The following is a 27,451-nucleotide window of genomic DNA, read 5'->3' as shown; positions in this document are numbered from 1 at the left end:
GTATTCTTTTGGGACAAAAAGGTGGAGAAAAGCTGGTCTGGACAAATGTACTGTGTGATGGACTCACCCGGGACAGAGGCTTTTGGAGGGGACTGAATGCTGTTCTCTTGCATACTGATTATGGGCCCTAGATTTTGGGGGAATGGTGCTCTTTGTGAGCTGTATGCCTGGGGACCCTTGAGGTGGTGTTGCTTTTGAATTCAGGTTCATGTCCCCCAAGGACACACAGACTCTGGGAACCCTGTATATGCTATATTAGAAATAGTGACTGATACATACTGTTGGGACACATACTGTTAGAAGATGCTGATGTCATCAACTCCAGCCACCTGTTTGTCTGTTGTCTGCTATAATGTAAATAAGTATAGTGTGGATTCTAAGAGTCTTTCACCCATTGTTATTTGTGCTAATTAACCCTGCAATTGTATGAAGGGGTTCTGTGTTGATATTTATGATCATGTGTATTGTATAGACGGAGCTAGAAGATGGAAATCTACCCTGAAAGGTCATCTCTGAGTCACCTAGTTTCAGTAAATGATTAGCAAACTAGCTCATGTTAATTAGGTTTCTGGTTACAGTTTGTATTGTCAGCCTGCTGTATATATATTTGTGTGTCATCTCAAATAACACAGTTCATGTTCAGCAACCAAATGAGTATTGTCTTGTTCTCTGGTTGTTAGCGATTGGAATATCTGATATCTATATTCAGACTGGGAGGAAGCGGTATATGACAAAAGCACTCAAGTGGAGTGTGGGATGTTTTGTTACATACTGTATGTGTAGGCACCTTGGAGATTACACTACTTTATCCTGGCCACTTTGTGGATGACACTGGGCTTGAAGAACAGGGCGGGAACTGAGGGATATCTGGCCAATGGGACACAGACTGCAAAAAAGAGCCGACAAAAAACCCCTATAGATGCACTTTAAACCATATCTAACCCCTAAAAGGAACATGTATTTATTTTTACAATTTACCTGTCCATCGATGAGATGGCTGCAAAAGATCTGTTTGCCCATTATTTTCACCTGGTAGTCCTGCGAAAAACACACTTTCTCTTCCTATGTGGGTACACTCAATCCCCACCGTACCCATGGCTGGAGAAATGGATGCCACCCTGGCTGGACTTTAAACATGTCTTCCTCTGCTTGTCTCCATTACATTAAGCTAGAGATGGAGAAGGAGTTGTTTACAGAAGGTAGAAAACATTATATGTGCTTTCAGTTCAGCACAGAAGAAATTAAAAGGATGCTAAACGTATGGTAAGATCAACCAATATTTTCTTTATTTGCTGAATATTTTCTTGGCCTGAAAAAAAAACGGATGCAACCACCATATATTAGGACTGGTAAGCTGCAGTATGCTAAAAAGAAATGCTGTGCCTTAGGTTAGATATCCTTTAAAAACTTGTTAGTGCTCCCACCACTGTTGGATGCCACCCTAATGTTAAAGACCACTGTCTGGCAATTGTAAATAAGACCTCCTGCTGAATGGGATGCAGAGGGAAAGCTTGATGTACTGTGTTATACTAGAATCATACATTACATATTTCATGAAATATAACTGTGAAGATGACGAACACACAGCAAAGAGAAAATGTTTTGAAGTTGAACTTTAATGAGTTCTTCTTTAAAGTGGAAGTTTACTTACAAATTAAACATTTGTAAGCAGGCAGAGTTTTTAATGCAGAAGACATACTGTCTCTTCTGCAATAAAGTATTCTTACTTGCTTGTTCGCAATGTACACTCAACTGCACACTCACAGCTTGGTGTACTTATTCAGTATATGCTGAGATGAATGGACTCCCACCCATAGGTTACATCATCTTGGCCTGGCCAATCAAGATGTCCAAAGACCCAAATCCAAAAACGATTGGCCGAACATGTCAGCGGTAAGCAAATCGGCTCTTAAACATCAAATTGCTTCAGTGGAGGGGAGCAAAGTGCCACTTTAACACACACCCCGGCACCAACATGGCAACATAGTACCACGTGTATGCTGCCATGGATTGGCTTCAGGAAAGAAAAATTCCACCAAGTATTTGTTCCAATTTTCTGTTTTCCAACATGGCAGCATACATGTGGTAGTATACTGCTATGGATTGGTGCAAGGAAAGAAAATTACAGTAAGGTGCGACTCCAATGTCATTTCAGCCCTATAGACTTCTATGTTAACTCACAGACGTTTTATCAGCATTAGATAAGAAGCATTCCTGACCTGAAATCAGTATTTTTTTTTTAAACCCTCACCTCATTCTTGGTGCCTAAAAACTCTCCTTCCAAGCACATTCCTTTCACACTTTGTGTTTTTTTGCACATATTTTTGCATTTTGGGGAGGGGGGGGGGGGGGTGAGTACCTGATTTTGACAGGTACCTGCTACCACTTCCGCTTTGTTTGCCTTAAGTGTTCGGAAGCGGAAGTTCTCCATCCCCCTTCCCTCCCGAAGTCTTCTAGGACACATGACAGGTCCTATAAGACTTCGGGACCAATCATGGAGCGCAGCGCCACTCGCATATACATAGTGGGCACCCGGCTGTGAAGCTGCATCTGTTACAGCTGAGTGCCCATAGTGAAGATGCCGGCGAGGGAGGACACAGGGAGAACACGACTAGGGTGAGCATAGGGCCAGTGCCACCACTAGGCAAACTAGGCAGCCGCCTAGGGCGCCCTGCTGCCTAGGTCGCCCGGCCACTGGTGTTCCTACTCTCTTCTCTCTGCAGCAAGCGACTAAATCTCAGCATCAGCAGGCAGCCACCGCTCTTTTTGCACATAGTGTCAGAGGCGTGGCGGAGGACAGTGTCTGTGTCCCGACTCCCAAATAAATATAAGCAAGCAAACATTCATTGATGGGCACTGGTAGGCTTCATTTGATGGGTGCTGGTGAGGCTTCATTTGATGGGTGCTGGTGAGGCTGCATTGATGGGCGCTGGTGGGCTGCATTTGATGCACTCTGTTGGGCTGCATTTCATGGGTGCATCATTAAAAATGTGGGGTATACATGGGCAGGGCAAATGGGGCGGAGTCGGGTGGAGCCAAGGAGGGCGGCAAAATGAGTTTTCGCCCAGGGTGTCAAAAATCCTTGCACCAGCCCTAGGTGAGCACACCGCTGGATGGTGGGACAATCTGTTTATTAAAAGTCAGCAGCTACAGTTTTTTTAGCTGTCTTTTAAATTGCACTTTAAAGACTGGAGCTCCTCTTTAAAACAGAACTCCATCCAAAAATATCAATATAAAATGAATAGCTTCTGTTTTTGTTAAGCAACTAGATGTTCTCAGTCTGATGGCCAGCATTATTCATCTCACTTCCTTTTTGAGCCCAGGTCATCCTGGACCCCAGTGGCGGCTGGTGCTCAAAAATTTTTTTTTTGGGGGGGGGGGGGGGGGCGCAAACAAACTGAAAAATTCTGAAAAATACTGAAAATAGAACCATCAAATGCAGCCTCACTGTGCCCATCAAATGCAGCCACTGTGCCCATCAAATGCAGCCACTGTGCCCATCAAATGCAGCCACTGTGCCCATCAAATGCAGCCACTGTCCCCTTCAAATGCAGCCACTGTCCCCTTCAAATACAGCCACTGTGCCCCATTACATGCCGTCACTGTGCCCCATTACATGCCGCCACTGTGCCCCATTACATGCCGCCACTGTGCCCCATTACATGCCGCCACTGTGCTCATCAAATGCTGCCATTTTGCCCCATCAAATGCAGCCACTGTGACATCTGCCTGCCCGCTGTCATATGCCACCACTGTGCCCCGCCCGCTGTCTGATCGGCACTTACCCCATCTTGGTGGCGGGTCAGACAGCGGCGAGCTGTGTCCTCCATGTGTCTCTTCTTGCTTCCTGCTAGGCGTCCAATAGCAGCGCCTTTCCTTTCAGCCAATCAGGTGACTGGTATCAGACCCGCGCTACCTGATTGGCGTAGAGGCGGTTCAGTGTTAGAAAAGCAAATATTCATTTGCTTTTCTAACACACCTGGGTGGGCTCCGAGCGCAATGCTCTGCGCTCCAAGTCCACCCTTTTTGAAGCCTATTAGAGCATATGGCTCTAATCAGGTGCTTCAAAAAAAAACACCCCCGCCGCTGTAATTTTAGGATGCCGGGCGCCTAAATAGGGGGTGGCCATTCTACATAGAGGGGGTGGCTGGAGAGAGCGGGTGGCGTCCATGCGCCCTTAATGGGCAGGCCGCCCCTGCTGGACCCCACCCCAGTCTGTGGCTGGACAGTGAAAGGAGAAGCAGTATAGTGTTGTGCTCATATCTGTGTCACTTCTATTGGCATGCTTATTGTGAGTACATCAACTGATTGGCTCCTTGTACTGTTTCCTTCTCTCACACTCCAGCTCTGCTATACAGGGACTGCAAAAGGTTGATACCAGGTCAAATCCAGTTACTTATACTGCCAGTATTTAAAAAAAAAATGCTATTATTGATGCATTAATGATTACAGAGCTGCAATAATTTGTGTCTTTTATATATGCATGGAGTTCAGCTTTAAATTTAGGGCTTGGTGTTCCATATAAATTCAAAACCGATCCCTTTAGAACTGATAATAGTTTTAATTTACTGTTATAAAACAAATTCCTGTGTGAGAGATGGTTATATGAGGATTTTTTTTTCTGTAATCCTCAAATATGTACGTTATCTCATGATTCAGCTTTACGCCTATAAAAATGATTTGCCTAATCCTGCCGTTACATATTTGTCCAACTGCCATGGCAATCTCTAATTCCATTACAATATGAAAGAGACTTCTCTTCCTCCAGTGACATACAAGTCATTTATGAAATTCCCATAGGTTGATATTTATCAGCAGGCAGAAGTTTCCATTGTATCATTGATCCATTCTAATGTTAGTTAATTGGACGTGGCATTTCATGTCTGAACGCGGCTTTCTGGCAGAGCTCTTGATGTTGATGCCTGTAAACTTTTTTTTTTTTTTTAGAATAGTTTTCCACATTCAGCAGAAAATACACTAGGAAATCCTTTTGTTGACCCTGAACTTGAATTGATAGCCTTTAGATCTTGTGGATGTATAAACCGGTATCATCATATGAGAGATACACCTAACACTGACCTAATTTTGGGGAATCTTTAGCATTTGGTCTAGAAAATCTGACTTTGCCAATTGATTCTTTAAAGAAGAACTATAATTTTTCTACTCATCTGTCTCTTATGGAGCAAACTACATGTAGCATTTTGTCCACCAGCTCTGTGATGTCATCATGGAGGGGTGGAAGAGGACTTCAGTGACAACCTGTGAAACTCTGGTGAACTCCATGCCCAAGAGGGTTAAAGGCAGTGCTGGAAAATAATGGCGGTCACACAACATATTGACACTTTGGGCCCAATTTGGACATTTTCACTTAGGGGTGTACTCACTTTTGTTGCCAGCGGTTTAGACATTAATGGCCATGTGTTGAGTTATTTTGAGGGGACAGCAAATTTACACTGTTATACAAGATGTACACTCACTACTTTACATTGTAGCAAAGTGTCATTTCTTTAGTGTTGTCACATGAAAAGATATAATAAAATATTTACAAAAATGTGAGGGGTGTACTCACTTTTGGGAGATACTGTAAAAGTCTTGAGCTGCATGGTATATATGTGCTGCGTTTCCAAAGGAAGTCTTGTTTCAGCTGCATAGGCAGCATTATGCAGGCAGATGGAATATATTTAGTAAGATAAATTGCCAGGTGACACGGAGCTCGGAATGTTATCCATTCTGACCAGGCTTCCATGTGTATATGCTATTTCTATGTTGTCTCAGTGACAAAGATTGCTCATTTTTCTTGTGTAGCTGTGTGTTGCAGCACAATTTTTTTTCACAGCCTCAATAAGTATCACCTGTACTTTTGGGTGCTACCATTTGTATTAGGCCTCATGCACACTGGACGTTATAAAAAAACGCTAGGACTTTGCAGGGAGTCTTTTTTTTTCCCCAACGTTTTTCAACGTTTTTGCAATAGTGGTTTTTAGCATTTTTTTTTTTTTAATCAATGGAATAAAAAAAACGTAAAATGCCGGTGAGCCACGTTTTTGAGCATTTGCGTTTTATAACGTCTTTTGGCGTTAGAGCATTTTTACAGCTGAAAAACTATTCTCTGGACGCACTCATTTTGGGTTTTTTTTACAGCCCAAAAACGCCCCTGCCAAAAACAGTTGATCACAGTCTATGTGTGCATGGACACATAAGATAACATGATGGGGAGTTTATTGACTGTAGAAAAAACGTCTGACGCCAAAAAATGTCCAGTGTGCATGAGGCCTTACCCACTGCTAATAGTCGTTGTGCCTCATTAGTACAGGTGGTCTCCGGGTTACAAACAAGATCGAGTCTGTAGGTTTGTTCTTAAGTTGAATCTGTTTGTAAGTCGGAACAGGTAGATTTTTTAAGCGTAACTCCAGCCAAAAAAACTATTTTTAAGCTTTGTGGGTAGCATAGGGAAGGGTTAACATCCCTGTAACATTGTTTTGCTGTCTGTGCCCCTGTTCAGAAGATTTCACCTCACTTTGTGTCCCAATGACAATTGGATTTTCAACATTTTGGATTGTTGTGGAAACAAGCCTTGGCGATAAAGCCATAGTGGAGGTATCTTTTTCCCATAATAACTCTTATCCTCTGCACATACGATCGGAGCTATTGTCGGAAATTCCGACCGTGTGTGGGCTCCATCGGACTTTTTCCATTGGAATTTCCAACACACAAAGTTTGAGAGCATGCTATATAATTTTCTGACAACAAAATCCGATCCTTTAAATTCCGATCGTGTGTAGACAAATCCGACGGACAAAGTGCCACGCATGCTCAGAATAAATTAAGAGACGAAAGCTATTGGCTACTGTCCCGTTTATAGTCCCGACGTACGTGTTTTAAGTCACCCCGTTCAGAACAATCGGATTTTTCGACAGCTTTGTGCGACCGTGTGTATGCAAGACAAGTTTGAGCCAACATCCGTCGGAAAAAATCCATGGATTTTGTTGTTGGAATGTCCAAATAAATGTCAGACCGTGTGTACGGGGCATTACAGGAGAGAATTTCCCTTCCTAGGGGTAGATTTCCTTTCACTTCCTGTTGCCTCCCTCCGTTTGTATGTAGGAGTCGTTTGTAACTAGGGGACCCCCTGTATATATTTTGGGCTCATCTACACCAGACGCAGTCAGGTACATTTCTAAACATAGTATGAATGCAGTGAAAGCACATATACAAGAAAATGTATTTCAATAAGCTTAGTTTACGCCATTGCAGTGCATTTAAAAAAGTACAACATGTTTTATTTTTCCACACTGCAAATGTGCATAAACATACACAAACGCATGTAATCGCAATTTAGCAAACCAAATAAATTGAAATTAATGAAAAAAATGCACTAAAATGCGCTGCAAATGCATGTAAACACACTGAAAACATGTGCACACAAGCATATAGAAAAGCACAGCGAACACAGAAATTGTGGTGTGAATGAACCCTCAGGGTCGGTTCACATCTGAATCCACAGGAATGCGGTCCGTGTTCCTGTGTGATTCAGTGGGATATGATTCAGTGGGAAATCACACTGGGTCATACAAAAAGTAGTGCATGTGTTACTTTTAATAAACGCACCGTACCAAATACTGTGGTAACATGTGATCTGTTGCAGGCAAATGCACCGTGTTTGCGATTAGCACTTGGGATGTCCTTAACCACTTGCCGACCGTCGCACGCCGATGTACGTCCTAAGTTTGGTGGCAGATATCGTTGTTACGGCAGAAGCTAGATGCCATAACCCCGTTATCCCCGTTTTCGTGTGGCGGTCGGCTTTCAGATAAAAGTGGTCTCTGCGGCGAATTCACCGCAAGATCACTTTTATCGGTGGCGGGAGAGGGGCCCCCCTCCCGCCGCGATCCGGTGCCCTCCACCGCTTACCTGAGCCGTCGGTAGCAGCGGAGGCGATCACGTCTGTCCCCTTGTTGTGCCTGGAGATGAGTAAGGGGAAGATGGTGCCCACTCATCTCCATGACACTGCAGGGCGGAAGTGACGTCAAAACGTCACTTCCGCCCATACGTCTTAAAGGCATATTTTTTTCAATGTCATTTTTTAAAATGACTTTTTTTTGTTTTGTTTACGTTGCTGAAATCATTCGTGTTCTGGGGGTGAGCGGTCCAGAACACTAATGATTTCAGCACCGTCAGTAAAGTGTCGGCGGCAGCAATGGGCTACTTCAATGATGAATTCCAGAAATTTTTTGTAAGTCGGACGAGCAGAAGATCCCCACTCATCCACAGAAAGCAGCCACAGCCTGAATAGAAAAGCCTGTCACCTGCCAGCGTGTTACAGAGGAAGGACACTTGCTCTCTCTGCAGAACAGGGTGGATATACATCATTCCGATGCTGCACCAAGATCTACATACCTGGTCACATTTAACGATGCTTGTTTCTATATACATTTAAGGTGAGAGTTCTGGGAGACTGGTGTCATTAGGAGAACATTTGTGAAGACATCCATGGACTTCCTTTGACTTTTTATTGTCATACTTACCCACCTTATATTTATTCATCCACCTTTTGAACTTTGCACTCCTGGAATCACATTTTATCTACCTCAGACTTTGCAGAGCACTTTATGCATTAACACTTTATTAATATTTTTATTTTGTTTTTTAACAATATAGTGCACTTCATCTGTATGCACTTTATTCTTGTTTTAAGAATTGTTTGTTTTTCACATTGTGTGTGATTTTACATGGTAGCGCGAGATCACAATTGTCTTTCATTCTTTATTTGTGTAGTGTGAACACTTGTAGATTTTGCTGCTATCTGTATAGGGATTATCACACATTTTTCACCTTTTAGACATTTACTTCATCAACTCAGAGTAGCGTGGAGGACACTTTTTCTTCTTTTTTTCTTCTTTTTTTCTTCTTTTTTGATCAGACTGATGCTGCATCTAGGTAAGTATGATTTCTAAAAAAAAAAAAAAAAAAAAAACATTTTTTAAGTTGTGTTGAACCTTTCTACAATATAACTCTATTGCCTAACTTAGACTCTGTGTGTTCTCTGCCTTCCACACCACACTGCACCTTACTCACACTCTGCTCACCATAACATTTATGGTTATATTGTACCATTTGCCTAATAGATACCTACATGACACTGTCATTCCATATCTTGTGCTTGTTCTAGCTTTCTCCAACTAATTGTCTTTAGGTTCTTACCTCGTTTGTCCTGGGGATTTTCTTTTCTGGAGATCCCTCATTTAGTACTCTGTGGTCAACTTTAGCTAGCAAAGAAGAGAGGGGACCACCGGGCCTCTTGGCTAGGTGGACCTGAGTGCCAGAAGCCTTAAACCGCAGGGGTCAGGGAAGGGTCCTTCCTCTTCGGGAGGGGTCCAGGGACACAGCAAGTGCATTTTTGTGTCCTTTGTTCACTTGATGTTTCGTTTTTTGCATACCCATAGTGGGCTTGAATAATGAAACATAAAAAATAACTCCACCTACTGCTAAAAAGTCAGACCTTTACAGAGTCTATGTTCAAATTTCTGCTTTACTACCTCTCCTTCTCTATTTTTTTTTATTACATTGTAGCATATAGAATGTGTTCAAGTCTTTACAGCCTTACATATACTAATGGTATATTCTCTGTATAGTATATGGCCCGGAGCAGAAGTGAAACTGGGAGGAGGGCCAGCATGACGGGGGTGGCCAGTGAGATGGAGTGAATAAGGGGTATTATTTGAAAAAGGGGGATATTCACTTACTTGATTGGGTCCTGAAGGGATGGGGGGGTGTCCCGCAGGGTGTGGAGGAGGAGGTGTTCAGTTGGAGAGTAGTTGGGGTGGTCTATTGGGTCTTTGAAGGCGGTGCTGGAAAAAATACTGGAGAATTAGGGGGGTTGGGCCCATCTGGAGGTATGGGTGTCCCTTCCTCGCATAATAATACAATGGTAACCTCGGGGGATTTTAAGTTGGTTGTATCTGGTAGTAAGTAAGTGGTACTTGTCCTCAAGTCGGTGTAAGTTGCAGCTGGGAGCCTTTCATGGGTGACAGATACAACCAATTGGTAAAAAGAAAATAGGCCTTCAAAGATCTTTAGACCAGGTAAGATTAGACTGGGGTTTTTGTTAATGGGTTATGTATTGTATGTACCGTATATACTCGAGTATAAGTCGAGTTTTTCAGCACATTTTTTTGTGCTGAAAGTGCCCCCCTCGACTTATACTCGAGTCAAGCACTTTTCTGCAGCAAAAAATTTCATTTTCCAAACTGAATGTGGGGCCCCGTATCTCAGGGCCACTTGGTGCTAGGAACCCCAAATTTGGTGTGCAAACCCAGCGGAACTGGTACCACAACATATCCAAAGCTGGAGTTCTTAGCACCAAGTGGCCCTGAGATACGGGGCCCCAAAATCGGTTCAGAAAATGTCATTCTCTGCTGCAGAAAAGTGCTTGACATTTTCTGAACCGAGTTTGGGGCCCCGTATCTCAGGGCCACTTGGTGCTAGGAACCCCAGCTTTGGATATTTTATGGTGCTAGTTCCACTGGGTTTGTACACCAAATTTGGGGTTCCTAGTTCTAAGTGGCCCTGAGATACGGGGCCCCAAATGTGGTCAACTGTGTCCATCTGCAGCAATGTCATTTCGGGACCCTTTGGGTTCAGAGACCCCAAATTTTGGCTGCAGCTAGGGGGCATCTAGGAACCCTTAACTACCAAGTTTGAAGTTCGCTGGACCTATGGCTGCAAATGGGCATAGTGAGGCATGCAAATGGGCATTGTTTACAGTAGCTGTGCATTTCTCACCCTCGTCTTATACTCGGGTCAATACGTTTTTCCCATTTTTTTGTGGTAATTAAAGGGGTTGTAAAGGTAAAAATTTTTTCACCTTAATGCATTCTATGCATTAAGGTGAAAAAACTTTTGACAGTACCGCCGCCCCCAGGCCCCCCGTTTTACTTACCTGACGCCTCGAATCTTCGCTGCTCGTCCTCGTCAGCTTCATTGCAGCTCAGCCTGGTCGCTGATTGGCTGCAGTGGATGGATTGAAAGCAGCGCAGCCATTGGCTCGCGCTGCTGTCAATCACATCCGATGATGCGGCGCGCCGGGGGGCGGGGCCGAGTGATACAGCGAGCGGCTATAGCCGCCGGCTGTATCACGGGAGCGCGCCCGCAAGCACTCACCACCGTGCGAGGGAGCTCGCATGAAGGTGGTAAATGCTTGCGGGGAGGAGCTGAAACAGCCGCCGAGGGACCCCAGAAGATGAGGTTCGGGGCCACTCTGTGCAGAACGAGCTGCACAGTGAAGGTAAGTATAACATGTTTGTTATTTAAAAAAAATAAAAATAAATAACTTTACAACCCCTTTAAGGGCCTCGACTTATACTCGGATCGACTTATATTCGAGTATATACGGTAGTTCTGCATTCCCTGTTTATGGAATATTTGTATTTAAATTGTTTGAAAGAATAAAACAAAGGCTGCTATGGCCATTCGACTCCAAAATTTACTGTGCCGTCTGGTTAATTTGGGAGGGGAAGGAAGTGGTCAATTGTTACTGTTATAGGTAGCCGGAGCCTCAGCAATCTGCACATCCATCCGTCATGTTTATTAACAAGTTGCATTCAATGTCAAAAGGCTGTTGTGCATGCCTCTTTATCTATGCATTGACTGAGTGATTTATGAATCTAAAATATTCTTTGAACAGGAAATAAGATACAATCCAGGAAATACACAAGGTGACAATAAAACAACACAATGCAAATATTTCTGTCCTGAAGATGGATCACTCCAATTGGAAATCCACAATTGGCACAGTCTGCTTATGCAGAGAGAAGATGCAATGTATTGATTTACATCCTCGTCCTCATTTTACTCCTCAGTACTAGTGCGATCTCTCTACTGCATAAATACATAACTGTATTATATTTATGGAAATAAGCTTTTCCTGTCTAGTCATTATGGCTCAAGTATGAAATTTGAGCTACTATTTATACTTCAGTTTTCCACGTGTCTACTACTTGTTTACTTTCAGAGTTTAGAATAGATTAGAATAGGTGAGCTGCCACTATATTTGTCTAAGTTTTCTTAGGAAATCTTTATATTTGGCACCTTCTTTAGCTCTTCAAGCATGGAGAAGAGAGTTGATTGGCTTCCTGTGCTCTCATAGTCATCTCCCTGTAAACACCAACCCGACTTCATAGCTTCCCAGGATGCATGATCATATTAAATAACATGTCTCATGACTCCTGAGTGTGCATAACAGTATTAGGCTCCATTCACACACGTGCAAATAGGATGCAGATTTTCCGCATCCAATTCGCATGAGAGTGTGACTGGCTCTCAATGATGCCGGTTCACACAGCTCCAGGGCATCCGAGGTTTGCTTTGGGAAAGGGTCCTGTGCGTCTTCTGGTCTGATTCAGGTGCAAATTCAGGCAAAAATTTGGACCTAATTCACACCTGAATCGGTGAACAGGGACTCAACGGACGATTTGTTATAAAGGAACTACTATTATTTTGGAAAAATATTACGTTAAGAGTTGCCTATCTATGACATTTACAAGGCATTGAAAATCACATACATGTATATTGTATACATGTTTGTATATTATGCCCATACTCCTTTAAGAAATTAAGAAATAATGTTTTTCAGGAATCCATCAAACTATTGACAGTGCAGGGTAAGGTGGGAGGCTTAATCCAACATAATTTTTTAATGCATAAAAATAATATACATATAATCTGTGGTCCAGTGGGGCCCAGTCAAAGCCCAGACCTAAATCCAATTGAGAATCTGTGGCAATACTTGAAAATTGCTGTTCACAGACGCTCTTCATACAATCTGACAGAACTTGAGCTATTTTACAAATACAAATGGGCAAAAATTTCACTGTCCTAGATGTTCAAAGCTGGTAGAGACATCCCCAAAAAGACTTGCAGCTGTAATTGCAGTGAAAGGTGGTTCTATAATGTATTGACTCAGGGGGGCTGAATACAAATGCACTCAACACTTTTCACATATTTATTTGTAAAAAAAAAAATTTAAAACCATTTATCATTTTCCTTCCACTTCACAATTATGTGCCACTCTGTGTTGATCTATCACAGTGATGGCGAACCTTTTTGAGCCCGAGTGCCCAAACTGCAACACAAAACCAACTTATTTGTATCAAAGTGCCAACACTGAATTAAACCTACCAGCAGCTCTGTACAGAGGATGGGACTGATCACCCTCTGAATGAGCCCTAAGGGTCCAAAAATGTACGATTCTGCCCAAAAAAGATAGTTTGTGCTTTTTCAGCCAACGGAATGCTCAGGTGTGGGCGAGGCCGTTTACAGTAATGGGGTTCTTCATTATGAGCGTTGCTGCATTTCATGAATCACGCAATCGGTATACTATATATGTGTACCATGGGGCCCTACATCCAAGATGGAAATAGTAATTACCTGTTGGTAAATAGAAGTTGTTTCTACTGATGTCCTAATGGTGTCCTCCAAGGCAAAGCGCTATGAATACAGCCTGCCTGGGGATCTAAATATGGTGCCGCTCGTGCAGCTCGGGGGATTACCACGCATGCGGCTCCTGAACCAACCGAACCTGGAGTGCATGGCGCTGCCCCAACAGCTTGCGGGCCGGCACCATTGCAGTCTACTCCATGGCTCCACCAGTTCACTGGCAAACCCATCTAGAAGGGTGACTCTATCTGGCACTGATGAAGCGTTCCAATGGACCTCATGAGAGCCAATTATGAGGGGGGACCTCCCCAGTGTGCCGGGTGGAGACAATCCAGCCCCACAGCAGAGACACTCCCCGATCCCCAGGCAAAGGCATAATAACCACCTGTGTAGGGAAAATCATGTGACATTAGGCATGATACATAAAGAGGAACACATTGATGTGCAGAGATGTGAAGGCATATAAATAAAATTCCGAGGTTTGGCGGGTGGGCAAATGATCCAGCCACTTAGCTCATGTGCCCACAGAGAAGGCTCTGCATGCCAGCTGTGGCACACGTGCCCTAGGTTCGCCATCACTGGTCTATCACATAAAATGTCAATAAAAAACATTTACATTTTTGGTTGTAACATGACAAAATGTGGAAAATATCTAGGGGTATGAATACTTTTTCAAGGCACTGTATTTACCCTGTAATCTTTCATTATTTTGTTATTACCATTTCCTGCCCTTAGGCCGTTTTTTATAAATGGCCTGAGGTTGAAGTGGTTATACCAGGATCATGGTTAAGGCTACAACAAGAAACCCAGTGTTGTTTTTTAAAGCCAGCAATTCTCTTTAATGTTAAAGTGGCTGATTGGCTATAGAGCCACTGGATCACTTTTACAGATGGCAGAACGCCCCGCCCCTCCCCTCCCCTCCCCTCCCATTGCCAGTGCCTTTACACAAGGCTTTCCTTTCCAAACAGGAGCACGGTAAGGATACGACCAATGGTATCTGCTTCCTGGGACACAGTGAGAGGTCTCATGTAAACAAGCCTTTACTGGTTTTTGAAAGCATCTGATCATACCGTTCTCAGTTTGATAAGATGCTTTGGAGGGCAGAGGTGAGATAAGGATGGGAGCAAAGATCTCTACAAAAAGAGAACCTGTCACAGACCATGTTATCACACGTGATGTTGTTTGTTTCTTGTGATGGCAAATAAGTTGATCCCCCCCCCCCAAAAAAAAAAAAATCAAAATAAAGGTACAATGTAAAAAAAAAATGAAATAATAAAATCTTTTTTAAAGTGCCCTTTCCCCTGGTGCTCACGGGCAGATGCAAATGTACACATAGGTATGTAAACGGCAATCGCAACACGCGTGAGGTATCGCCATGAACATCAGAGCGAGGGCAATAATTCTAGCACCGGTGTAACTCTAAACTGGTAACCTGTAAAGGCTTTTAAAGCATCACAAATGGAAATTTTTAGGGTACAGTATTGTGTAGCCGGGCGTACGCAATTTTAAAGCATGACACGTTGGGTGTCTATTTACTCGGCGTGACATCATTTTTTATATTTTACCAAACAATTGGGTATTATATTGTGTTTTTTGTGCATTCAAATTCATTAATGTATATTTTTTTCTCAACAAATTTTCACTTAGAAAACCGAATTTAAAAATATGCAACACACACCATTTTATTCTCTGGGGCCTCTGCCTTAAAAAAAATGTTTGGGGGTTCTAAGTCATTTTCTAGCAAAAAAATGCAGATTATTTACATGCAGCAGAGGAATGTCAGAATTGGCCCGGAGTGGAACTGTTTAGATATACTTTTGATTTTGATTTTTTTTTTACACGAGAACGGATGGACTATTTGAGAACGATCTCATCAATAAAAGATATTTTTGTGAGTTAATAAAATACCAAAAATATCACATTTTAGCACAATGACATGTAGCAATGTAGGTGGGCTTGTTTTCTTACTGGGTGAAGCTTTATAAGCCAAGAAAATTTAGGTTTCTCAGTTTAATCAGCATAATGCCAGAAAATGCTGTTTGTGCAGAAAGTACCATATGCACTTCATTGAGGGGTGTAATCAGCAAATTAATTAAAGACTGAACAAAAAACGTTTAGTTTTCTCGTATGTCCTATTTACCAACATAACTATATGCAGATATACGCTTCATAATTTAGGTAATTAGAATTAACAGGATGCTAATTTATGGTAATGTTCCGTGAATAGAAACAGATATTTATTTTTCATTAAATTGCGCCATAGGAGGCCACAGCTCAGGTGTAGATAGTGTTGCACCAGTTCAGAATACAACTATTTACAGTGCAGTTCAGTATGTAGTCTAAATAATGCTCTTTAGATCGTTGGGTCTTAGTTGATGATGACAGAATCCATTCACCTGGACTGGGATTCACAGTGGTTGGGCAGATTTGTACACAATGATAGGCTCTTTACTTTTTCTTAAGCTGTTTGAGAAATCTTTTGAACCACCTTCCTGGTCATCTGCAAGTTCTGAAAAGCTGCCCGTAGCCCATCTACCCCAAGTGTCATTATCCTAGAGGTTCACATAATTTTTCCATAGTGGCCTTAAAGTAGAACTCAAGATGAAGCTTTTTTTTTAAAAAAAAATTTCGATAGAGTAAGGGACAGTTATAACCTCTATCGGGTTTTTTGTTGGTTCTGTGTACCTTTTTGGGAGATTTCCCTTCACTTCCTGTCCCATAGCCAAAACAGGAAGTGAAAGGAAATCCCTCCAAAGTGAAGGAATCCCAGGTTGTAACCAGGGTCCCCAGAACTCTTCTCCCTATTGGAAGATTTCCCCTCTATTACTGTTCTGGAGACAGGCCAAAATCTAGGATTTTCTTTCCCTTCCCCTCTTGATGATAATAGCAAACAGGAAAAAAGAGAGGGTACATATCCCTAATGGGGGGCACAGACAGCAATACATACCTAAAATTTATGTAAATGAATTCAAAATCCTGCGCTCCACGTTTTAAAGTTGTATGTGCCAGGTACCACAGCACTCTAATATCGGAATACTAGATACATACATATAGATACAAAATAGGTGTGCTGTCCCTTTAAGTGCTCTAATTCAAAGCAAAAAATATTGAATCTAATACATAGTAAATTGCATATGACAAATAAAGTGCATAAGTGTAAAACAAAGAAGTAAACAAATAAATTAACTAATGTGTGAAAATGAAATATTGCCAGGAAATGTCCCCTGGGCAAAGAAACGTGCTTGGAGGAACCTATCTGTGATGCCATCACACAGGCCGATTTCGATGTAGCGATACGAGTTTTGCCTGTCTCTATTGTGTAATATTTTGAGTACCTTTAAGTCAATAATACATTGTATTTTATGACAGTATTACATGGTGTGGCTTGCTTTGTGGGAACAGTTTGGGGAGGGTCCCTTCCTCTTCCAACATGACTGTGCACCAGTGCACAAACAAGGTCCATAAAGACATGGATGAGTGAGTTTGGGGTGGAGGAACTTGACTGGCCTGCACAGAGTCCTGACCTCAACCCGATAGAACACCTTTGGGATAAATTGGAGCAGAGAATGCGAGCCAGGCCTTCTCGTCCACATATGTGCCTGACCTCACAAATGCACTTCTGGAAGAATGGTCAAACATTTCCATAGACACACTCCTAAACCTTGCGGACAGCCTTCCCAGAAGAGTTGAAGCTGTTATAGCTGCACAGGGTGGACCAACTCAATATTGAACCCTACGGACTGTCATGGCTGGGCTCAGCCCTTCCTTCCCTGAGCAGGCCGCTCAGCTGTCGGCTAATTGCCAGCTCCTATCTCTCCACAGTTACCCAGCTGTTGTTGATTCTGCTCGTCAGTCCTGCCTACTTAAAGCCGTGCAGCTCACTTGATCTCTGCCTTCGCCTTTGTCAACATCACAGAGACTTTCTCCTGCATTCCTGTTGAAGACTTGCTCGGCTGACGTCCCTTCTGGCTCCTGATCCTGCTTGCTGTACTGTTACGTTTACCTCTGGCTCCCTGACATTGGCATGGCTGACTACCCGAGCTGGTTACTGAACTCTGGCTTGTTTTGACCACGCTTACTCTGTTTACCTTTTTATTATTATTAAACAAGTGTGATTTAACTATACTTCTGTCTCGATCTGATTCATGGTTCCTGAAACGGACTAACGCTGCGTACACACGGGCGGACTTTTCGACCGGACTGGTCCAACGGACTTTTTAAGGAACGGACTTGCCTACACACAATCACACCAAAGTCCGACGGATTCGTACATGATGACGTACACCAGACTAAAATAAGGAAGTTGATAGCCAGTAGCCAATAGCTGCCCTAGCAACCGTCCGTCGGACTAGCATACAGACGAGCGAAGTTGGCTCGATGGTCCGATGAAGCCCACACACGATCGGATTGTCCACTGGACTCGGCTTGTCGGACCAGTCTGGTCGAAAAGTCCGCCCGTGTGTACGCGGCTTTAGACTCTTAAGTTAACATTGCCAAATATATTGGTAGCTCACCTATTCTGTTCTATCGAAACTCTGAAAACAAAGTAGTAGTAGACACGTGGAGAACCATAACATACTGTATAAATAAGAATTCCCATGGCGTACTACATCTGTGCCAATTTGGAGATGCCGCTTTCCTCCAAGAGTGTCATTTCTGTGAAGTGTAATGCGCTCTGTGTACAAGAGGGTGAATATACTTAACAAGGACACAGCAATAAAAACCTGTCAGGTGTTCTATTCCCTCTCTACTGTATCCAAAACTAAACAAAACGCTTGGATCTCCCATCACTGACAGTAGTCATCAAGACAAACAGGGTGCTGTGCCTGCATCTTTATCTATGCATTGAGTGATTTATGAATCTAAAATATACTTTGAACAGAAAAAAAAGGCTACAAGTCAGGAAATACACAAGTTGACAATAAAACAACACAATGCAAATATTTCTGTCCTGAAGATGGACTACTTCAATTGGAAATCCACAAACGGCACAGTCTGTTTATGCAGAGAGAAGATACAATGTATTTATTCCCATTCCCATCCTCATTTTACTCCTCGGTGCTAGAGCGATTTCTCTACTGTATACATACATAGCTGTATTATATTTATGGAAATACGCTTTTCCTGTCTAGTCATTATGGCTCAAGTATGAAATCTGAGCTACTGTTTATACTGCGGTTCTCCACGTGTCTACTACTTGTTTGTTTTCAGAGTTTCGATAGAGCAGAATAGGTGAGCTACCATTATAGTTGGCAACGTTAACTTATAAAATCTTTTTTTTGATACCTTCTTTAGCTTTTTAAGCCTATAGCCAGTGCCCATCAAATGCAGCCACTGTGCCCATCAAATGCAGCCACTGTGCCCTTCAAATGCAGCCACTGTGCCCTATAAAATGCAGCCACTGTGCCCATCAATTGTCGCCACTGTGCCATAAAATGCAGCCACTGTGCCCATCAATTGCTCCCACTGTGCCCATCAATTGCCGCCATTGTGCCCCCTCAAACCCAACCACTGTGCCATATCAAATGCTGCCAGTGTGCCCCCTACCGACCCACTGTCTGAACTTACCTGTGTCAGTGGGACAGCTCCTCGACGTCTTCTCCTGTCCTCTGCTATGATTGGATGCCTGACGTCCAATCACAGCGCCTGTCGTTTCAGCCAATCAGGTGACAGGTAACAGATCCAATTGGTGGAGAGGCGGTTTAGTGTTAGGGAAGCAAATATTTATTCACTTTTTTAACACACAGCAGGTCACCTTTTTTGACGCCAATTAGAGCCTATGGCCTACATTTAGTTACTGTATATAAAAAAAACAGCACAAGGGACAGTACTTAAATTGAAGGAGAAGCATCTCTTGTGCTGATGACTGAAAAAAAGTCAGTTCTCTGCAAACCCCCCATTCTCTCACATTAGTAAACATCTGATGCTGTGCATCAAAAGTGCAGACTATGCTCGCCCTTTCTGCGCTCGCCCTTTCTGCCCCCCTCCTCCATTTATAGAAGCTATAGTATTGTTTTTATCAATGTAAAGCGCTCTAGAATGGAGGATATGTGTGAATGAAGAATGAAATGTTCACCTGCTCCATTCATGGAGCGCTTTTCATTAACGAAAGCTATAATATAGCTTCTATGAATGGAGGAGGTGGGCGGGTTTAGTTGATACCCTTGAAGAATGTTTGTCATGTCTATTTCCCAATGTTATGATTGATATAAATTTTGGATTTCCCATCACTTTCTTTCCCACTGACAATGGTCACCAGGATGAATAGAGAGGGTGAGTCCTTAACGAAAGGGAGCACAGAAGTCAGTAAAATTCTGACAGAGGGTCTAACCCTTCCTTACTCTACCCAAAACTATAGATACATTTGACTGTAAATACATTTACCAGTGTGGCTAACTGTACTATGAGATATACAGAAAGCCATTAGAGGTAGAATCTTCTTTTGGTCCTCACTCTGACTTTTTTTCAGCATGATTGTCTGATGACTTGTACATTGATGGTTTCAGACAACAATCGAGCAGTATAAAGCCAGCTACAAACAATGGTTTGGAAGACCTCTGACATTGGAATGCTCTGTCACTTTTCATATTGTTTGTCCGGGGATAAGCTCACATGTGTTGTGTTTGTGAAAAGAAGACTTGCTGTACTTTTAGTATCTAATTTCTAAGGGAGCCTTTGGTATAAACCAATAAGGCCTTATTGGTAATGATTAAATGGCCAAATGAAATCTCAGTTTAAAACAGGTAAATACATAGAAACATATTATTATTATTATACAGGATTTATATGGTGCCAACAGTTTACGCAGCTCTTTACAATATAAAAGGGAGACAATACAGTTATGCCGCGTACACACGGTCGGACTTTTCGTCTACAAAAGTCCAACGGACGCTGACGGACTAAAGCTGGCTGGTAATCCGATCGTGTGTGGGCTTCTCCGGACTTTCAACGGACTTTTTTAGCCTCAAATCCGACGGACTTTAGATTTGAAACATGCTTCAAATCTTTACGTCGTAAGTACGACGGACCCCGAAATCCGCTCGTCTGTGTGCTAGTCCGACGGACAAAAACCCATGCTAGGGCAGCTATTGGCTACTGGCTATGAACTTCCTTATTTTAGTCCGGTGTACGTCATCACGTACGAATCCGTCGGACTTTTGTGTGGTCGTGTGTAGGCAAGTCCGTTCGTAAGAAAGTCTGCCGCAAGTCCGCCGAAGGTACGTCGGAAGTATGTCGGACAGGCTGTCGGACTTTTGTAGACGAAAAGTCCGACCGTGTGTACGCGGCATTATAATACAATAAAATACAAGAGGATTAAGAGAGCCCTGCTCAGAAGAGCTTACAATCTAATAGGGTGAGGCAGGTGATACAAAAGGTTGTAACGTAAAAGAGTGACAGCAGAAAAAAGACCAAGTTGTCAATCGAGTCAAGTGGCATATATTAGGCAGCAAGTAAACATGTTGTCCATGAAGTTGCTGTGTTGAAATCAGAAAAAATGGGCATCGCAGTTTGTTGTGTATGTAGATGTGTAGCCACAGACTGGTCAGAGTGCCCATGCTGACCCTTGTCCACAGCCCAAAGCGCCTACAATTGGCATGTGAGCATCAGAACTGGACCATGTAGCTATAAAAGGAGGTAGTTTAGTCACATTTTCTTTTACATCTTGTTGATGGCTGGGTGCATGTGTGTCAGTTACCTGGGGAAGAGATGGCACCAGGATGCAATATGGAAAAAAGACAAACCGGCGGAGGGAGTGTGATGCTTTGGGCAATGTTCTGCTGGGAAACCTGGGGTCCTGCCATTCACGTAGATGTTACTTTGACACGCACCACCTACCTAAATATTGCTGCTGACCATGTACAGCCCTTCATGGTAATTATATTCCGTGATGGCAGTGCTCTCTTTCAGTAGGATAATGCACCCTGCCATACTGAAAAAATGGTTCAAGAATAGTTTGAAGAACACTACAATGAAGTTGAGGTATTGATATGGCTTCCAAGTTCTACAGATCTCAATCCAATTGGGAATCTGTGGGACGTGCTGGAAAACAAGTCCGATTCCATGTTGACCCCACCTCACATCTTACAGGACTTAAAGTATCTGCTATTGATGGCTTAGTGCCAGATACCACAACATACCTTCAGATGTCTGGTGGCATTCAAGCCTTGATCAGGGTCAGGGCTGTTTTGTTGGCAGAAGGGACTGTTTTGGCTTCAAAAGAATGACCTACTCAATATTAGGTGGGGGGTGGTCATAAAGTTATGGATGAACAATGTGTATATCTTTTTTTATTTTTTTTATTTAGTGTCAATCTATGTTTGTCCCAAATATATCCAGTTACATGAAAATAAAAGATGTTAAAAGCCTTTTCTTTCTTTATATTTTTAAAGTTAAAAAGCAGCTACAGTCTAGAATAGAAAAGATTGCCCCCTGCCAGCATGCTACAGAAAAGTACCCTTGCTCTCTGTGTGAAAGCAGTAGTCTCACTGCAGAGATCTGACATGCTCTCTGAATGGAATGGCGGCTGCACCCGACAGCCGATCCGAAGATCAGCTGGGGTGCCGACATCACGGCTCCCTGGACAGTTAAGTGTCCTAATATTAAAAGTCAGCAGCTACAGTATTTGTATTTTGAATTTTTCGTGGGGAGTGGCTGGACCTCCTCTTTAAGGGAATGGATGTTGTTTTTTTAAACATACTTATTCAGTTATTACATTCTGGAAAAAAATTCGAATTTTTAAGAATGTACATTTAAAAAATTCACGAGATGTGCCAACACAAATAATACTGAAGGTGTTACATGGTACAATAATCATTGACACCACTTGCTATGGGTTCACTCATGCGGGCTCACTCCGAAACTGCCCCCACCCTCTCATCCCTTCTCACTGGCTCCTCACTGGCTTTGATTGACAGCAGCAGGAGCACATGGTTCCCGCTGCTGTTTATGACCCAATAGAGCCGAGAGAGAGAAGTGATGCCGCTCTTGTGCACAATGATGGATCGACATTGGGCTCAGGAAAGTATAAGGGGGGACTGGGAGGAGAGCTGCATACAGATGTTTTTTTTTACCCGAATGCATAGAATGCATTAACCCTTTCGCTGCCAGGTCCGGCGCTGCCGCCCGATTGCTCTCACACACACCCAGTACTGGCACCCTGCCATGCTTTCCGGGCTCTGCTTGCCCATCTGTCGGCCTGAGAGCGAGATGGCGGGTGCCAGTGGCTGGGGAGGAAGGGAGGAGGGCGGACACACGTCCGCTCCCCTCCCCTTCTTGCTGTGACCCAGAAAGCGATCCGTGATGTCACTTCCAGGTCAGCAACTAGGTGTCCCCGGCTAGCTTAGCTGGGAAGTAATGTTTTAGACCCTGCATATCTCATTAAAGAGAACCTGTCACAAAAAATCATCACATAGGGGACTTTTAAAAAAAGTTAACTAAATTTTTTTTTTTCTACAAAAAATGTAAATTGCACTCAAGCACATAAAAATCCCGCCCACCCCCCCTGCAAAAAAAATGTTGTAAACACACACATCGGGGATGCCTATGCATAAAAACGTTGATTGCGATACACGTTGCATAGCGCCGTGCACACCAGAGTGAGAACAAGAATTCTAGCACAAGACCTCCTTCGCAACACTAAACTGATACCTATAGTGGCCTATAGCATCGTCTATAGAAAATATAGGGTTCTGAAGTTTGTCACCATTTCACGGGCCCACACAAATTTAAGGTTTGGCATGTTGGGTATCTTATTACTCGGTGTAACCTCATCTTTTATATTTTACCAAAAATGTGGATAATTTATTGCATTTGTTTGCCCTAAAATTCACTTTAGTGTGTTTTTTACTGGAATTTTGCGTTTCCTAGACGTTTGAGGTAATATTGTGTAACATAAAAAATTAGAACTACCACTGTTTTAATGTTTGGGGGTTTTACATCATCTAAAAGTTTTTTTAACTATTTCCCACCCGGCCGTCATTTTGCTGTTGGCCGGGCGAGAAGTGGTTAAACATTTTAGATGATGTAATGATAGTTCCGTTATCCTAACTGGACGTTTCAGGATAACAGCCGGCGTGCACCGATTGGTGGTGCGGCGTGGCAGTCTGACACACCACAACAACAATTTTGGTAAAGAGTCTCTGACGGATCAATCACAACTGATCACGGTGTAAACAGGAAGAGCCGTTTATCAGCTTTTCATCACTCGCATCTAATAGACGCGAGTAGAGGAGAGCCGATCGGCTGCTGTCCTGGCGGAGGGGTCTGCGCTGATTGATTGTCAGCGCAGCCCTCCCCCCCCCCAGGATGCCCACCCAGGACCACCAGGTATGCCACCCATAGCCATTCATCAGTGCCATCCATAAGTACCCATCAGTGCCGCCTATCAATGCCCATCAGTGCTGCATATTAGTGCCTATAATCAGTGCCACCTCATCAGTGCCAATCAGTGCCCGTTAGTGCAGCCTCATCAGTGAAGGAGAAAACGTACTTATTTACAAAATTTTATAAAAGAAACAAAGAAAAACTTATTTTTTTCTAAATTTTTGGTCTCTTTTTTATTTAGCAACCCCAGAGGTGATCAAATACAACCAAAATAAAGCTCTATTTGTGGGAACAAAATAAGAATTTAGTTTGGGTACAGTGTAGCATGACTGCGCAATTGTCATTTAAAAAGCGACAGCGCTGAAAGCTGAAAATTGGCTTGGGCATGAAGGGGGGGAAGTGCCCTGTATTAAAGTGGGTAAACTTGTGCAAAAAACACTAAAATGGCTCTGGCAGTGAGAAGGTTAAAGAGGAGCTCCAGTCTCCCACCCCTAAAAAAAATAAGTCAACAGCTATAAATAATGTAGCTGCTGATTTTTAATTTAAGGACACGTACCTGTCCAGGGATCCAACGATGTCGTTACTCGAGCCGATTCTTCAATCGGCTTTGGGTGAGGCACTGGCATCTTAGGTAAGGGAAACCAGCAGTGAAGCGTTCCGACTTCACAGCTGGTTTTCTACTGCTTCTGCATGAGTTTGTGAATGGTCCTGCAGTCTTCTGTAACCTGTTTGTGTCCCAGAAGGCTGTGGGGGTATGGAAGAGGGGCTTTTGACAGGTACCCACTCCCTACTCTGCCCCAAACAGTGCCAAATGTGGCAGTGTTTGGGAGGATGCAAACAAGCGGAGCTTGCCTTTTTGGGTGGAGCTCCACTTTAAGGGAAAAAAAAAAAAAAAATTCTGCCTTTTAGATTCACTTTAGCTAATACATACCTTCTCCACACTCTCTTAGCAACCCATTTACTGATTGCAGCCCCAAGTAGAAAGTTTTGTGTAAGCTCTGTGTTAGTTTGTATCAGAACTTAACTCACCGCCATGTGACAGTGCGTGGGCCTGGTGATTGGCTGATCAGGCCCCATGCACTGCATAGTGCAAGAAAGTAGTCACATGCTCCCTCATATCCAGAAGTACTAGGTGTCTCCAAGGCCTCTGGCTGGTTAGTTAAGTAGTAGTAGAAAAGGTGGACTTTAAACAGAACCTGTCACTTTGTCTCAAATGTGCTAAGTGCCAGATTTACTTTAATGTTTTTATGTTTATAAAATTGATGTTTTAATTATCTGCAGTCTGGGTGACTATTTAGGACAATCTTGTCTTTTCTAGGAAAGAGCTCTTACTTTTGTATATCCATTTTCTGGATGCAAATATGACATATTTGCATGTAATATTTCATACTTACCTGATGCTAGGGGGCCTGGGCATGATGTACTAAAGGCAAATAGATTGTTAACATAGCAAGTGTTTTTTGTTTTTTTTTTACGTTTTCCCTGCATGTGATTGGGTGATATTTGCAAGTGAATTTTCACCACATTAAGCTAAAAGAAAATTCCCTTTGAAAGTGAAAATGCTCTTCTCCTTTACCAAATCAAGCCCAGTGTATCTCCAAAAGAAGGGAAGTTGGCAGCTTTAAGCATTCTAGGCCTTTATTTCACATGTCATGCCTACTGTGCCTATCTTTAATCGAGTACCAGCCCAGTAATCCTCTGTCTTTAGTTTTAAGGAATGTTATTTCCCTTCAGCAAAATGCAATTGATGTACAAGCATGAGTAGATACACGAGAGAGTTAGGAAAAATATCTAATCATCTTAGTTTATTGTGATAAGCAGCATTGGACAGGCTCTCCAAGGCATAGCCTGGCAGTGCAGGTGGAATGCATACATTTGACATGCATGAGATGGTTTGCACGACAGCTCTGCTCTTACTGAAGCTGGAAATGTATTTATAAAAGACAAATATTTTCCATTAATAATTTTCTTTTTCTTCATTTTTTTTTTCAGAATGATTCCTGGGGAAAACAATATTCCTATGCACTCTTCAAAGCTATGAGCCATATGCTATGCATTGGTTATGGGGCGCGGGCTCCAGTTAGCATGTCGGATCTCTGGATAACTATGCTCAGTATGATTGTTGGCGCTACATGCTATGCTATGTTTGTTGGCCACGCAACAGCCTTAATTCAGTCTTTAGATTCTTCACGTCGACAATATCAAGAAAAGGTAACTGTTTTACATCCAGTCAAAAAAATAACAAAATTAAGTAATCACAACTGTTTTTGAAAAAAAAAAATCATAAAATACGCAGCTGTTCTTATTTAATGTATTACTTTTCCTTCGGTATCGGTATATTGTGCAGTTGGTTGAAATCGTATTCTTCAGTTCATTCGACCCGCTACTCTTTCTTGGCAGCTACGTTAAAGTGTATGTATAGCCAAAACATTTTCTTTGGATAGTATAGGGAAGTGTTAAGAGCCCTATCAAGTTATTTTTTGCTGTTTGCATACTGTAGGAGAGATTCCCCCTACTCCCTGTCCCTAAAGTGGTTGTAAAGTGTTTTATTTTTTTGTATTAAAATAAACATGTCTATACTTACCTGCTCTGTGCAATGATTTTGCACAGAGCAGCCCCAATCCTCTTCTTCTAGGGTCCCCCGCTGCTCCTCCTCTTCATCGGGTGTCCCCCACGGAAAGCCGCTTTCCATGGGGGCACCCATGCAGACTCACTCCCAAGACCCGCTGCTGCATCCATTGACCAACAGCGGGACTCCGCTCCGCCCCCCGCTCCCATGTCACAGGATTTGATTGACCGCAGCGGGAGCCAATGCTGCAATCAATCTGTCCAATGCAGAGGGTGCTGGGAGGGGGGGTTGCAGCACAGAAGGTTTTTCACCTTGATGAGCCAACCGAGGGCGTATACTTCTGTGCGAGATGTCAGCTAGTTTTTTCTCTAGAAGCCCAGATCCTGCATCTAGATGACAAGGTGGCAACACTGCACAGCATCAACAACCTGAAAAGGAGCTTTGACATTACCCAGCAGGTGCTGGCGGGGGCCAGTGAAGAGGAGGTTGGAGACATGGAGGCACGGGAGCCAGAGGTAGGTAGCTGGGTGACAACTAGAAGGAGGGGTAGAGGGAAGAGCGCTAGGGAGGCCAGCCCTAAGTTGTTACATCCCAACAAATATGCCAAGTTGCTTGATGCTGGGGATATAAGCTCAGGGATGGCAGTGCTGGAGCAGGCGCCCTCCCCTAGCTGCCAGGTAAGTGACGGCTCCGGTAAGGAGGGAGGCAGAGATGCAGGTACTGGTAGGGAAGGTTAGACAGGTACTGGTAGTAGGGGACTCGGTTATTAGGAGGACAGACTGGGGACACTGCCATAAAGACCATGGTCGCCGAACAGTGTGTTGTTTACCGGGAGCTTGGGTTTTGGCACATTGTGGAGTGAGTGGACAGATAATGGGTGGGGAAGACCCAGTTGTCATGGTAAACGGCACCAATGACAAAGTGAGAGGAAGGTGTAGAGTCCTAAAAAAATTATTTCAGGGATTTAGGGAATAGATTGAGGAAAAGGACAGCAGGAGCTTAGGCAACTGAAAAAGTGGCTGAGGAACTGGTGTAGGAAAGAGGGGTTTGGGTTCCTGGGGAACTGGGCTGGCTTCTCAGTCGGTTACTGGCTCTTTAGTAAGGACAGGCTGCACCTTAATGGGG

The 27,451-nt window shown here is 43.1% G+C and overlaps 1 protein-coding gene across 1 annotated transcript in view; it reads left to right on the top strand.

Annotated features, from left to right (window-relative positions):
- Positions 1 to 27,451, top strand: part of HCN1 (hyperpolarization activated cyclic nucleotide gated potassium channel 1) — a 649,367-nt gene that overhangs the window by 398,473 nt on the left and 223,443 nt on the right. Inside the window, exon 4 of the mRNA XM_073622158.1 lies at positions 25,750 to 25,968. Coding sequence (XP_073478259.1) covers positions 25,750 to 25,968 — 219 coding nt within the window. The remainder of the gene's footprint in view (positions 1 to 25,749; positions 25,969 to 27,451) is intronic.

Source organism: Aquarana catesbeiana, linkage group LG01, assembly GCF_042186555.1.
Source record: "Aquarana catesbeiana isolate 2022-GZ linkage group LG01, ASM4218655v1, whole genome shotgun sequence".
Lineage (NCBI taxonomy): Eukaryota > Metazoa > Chordata > Amphibia > Anura > Ranidae > Aquarana > Aquarana catesbeiana.
This window is presented reverse-complemented; position numbering and strand designations above follow the sequence as displayed.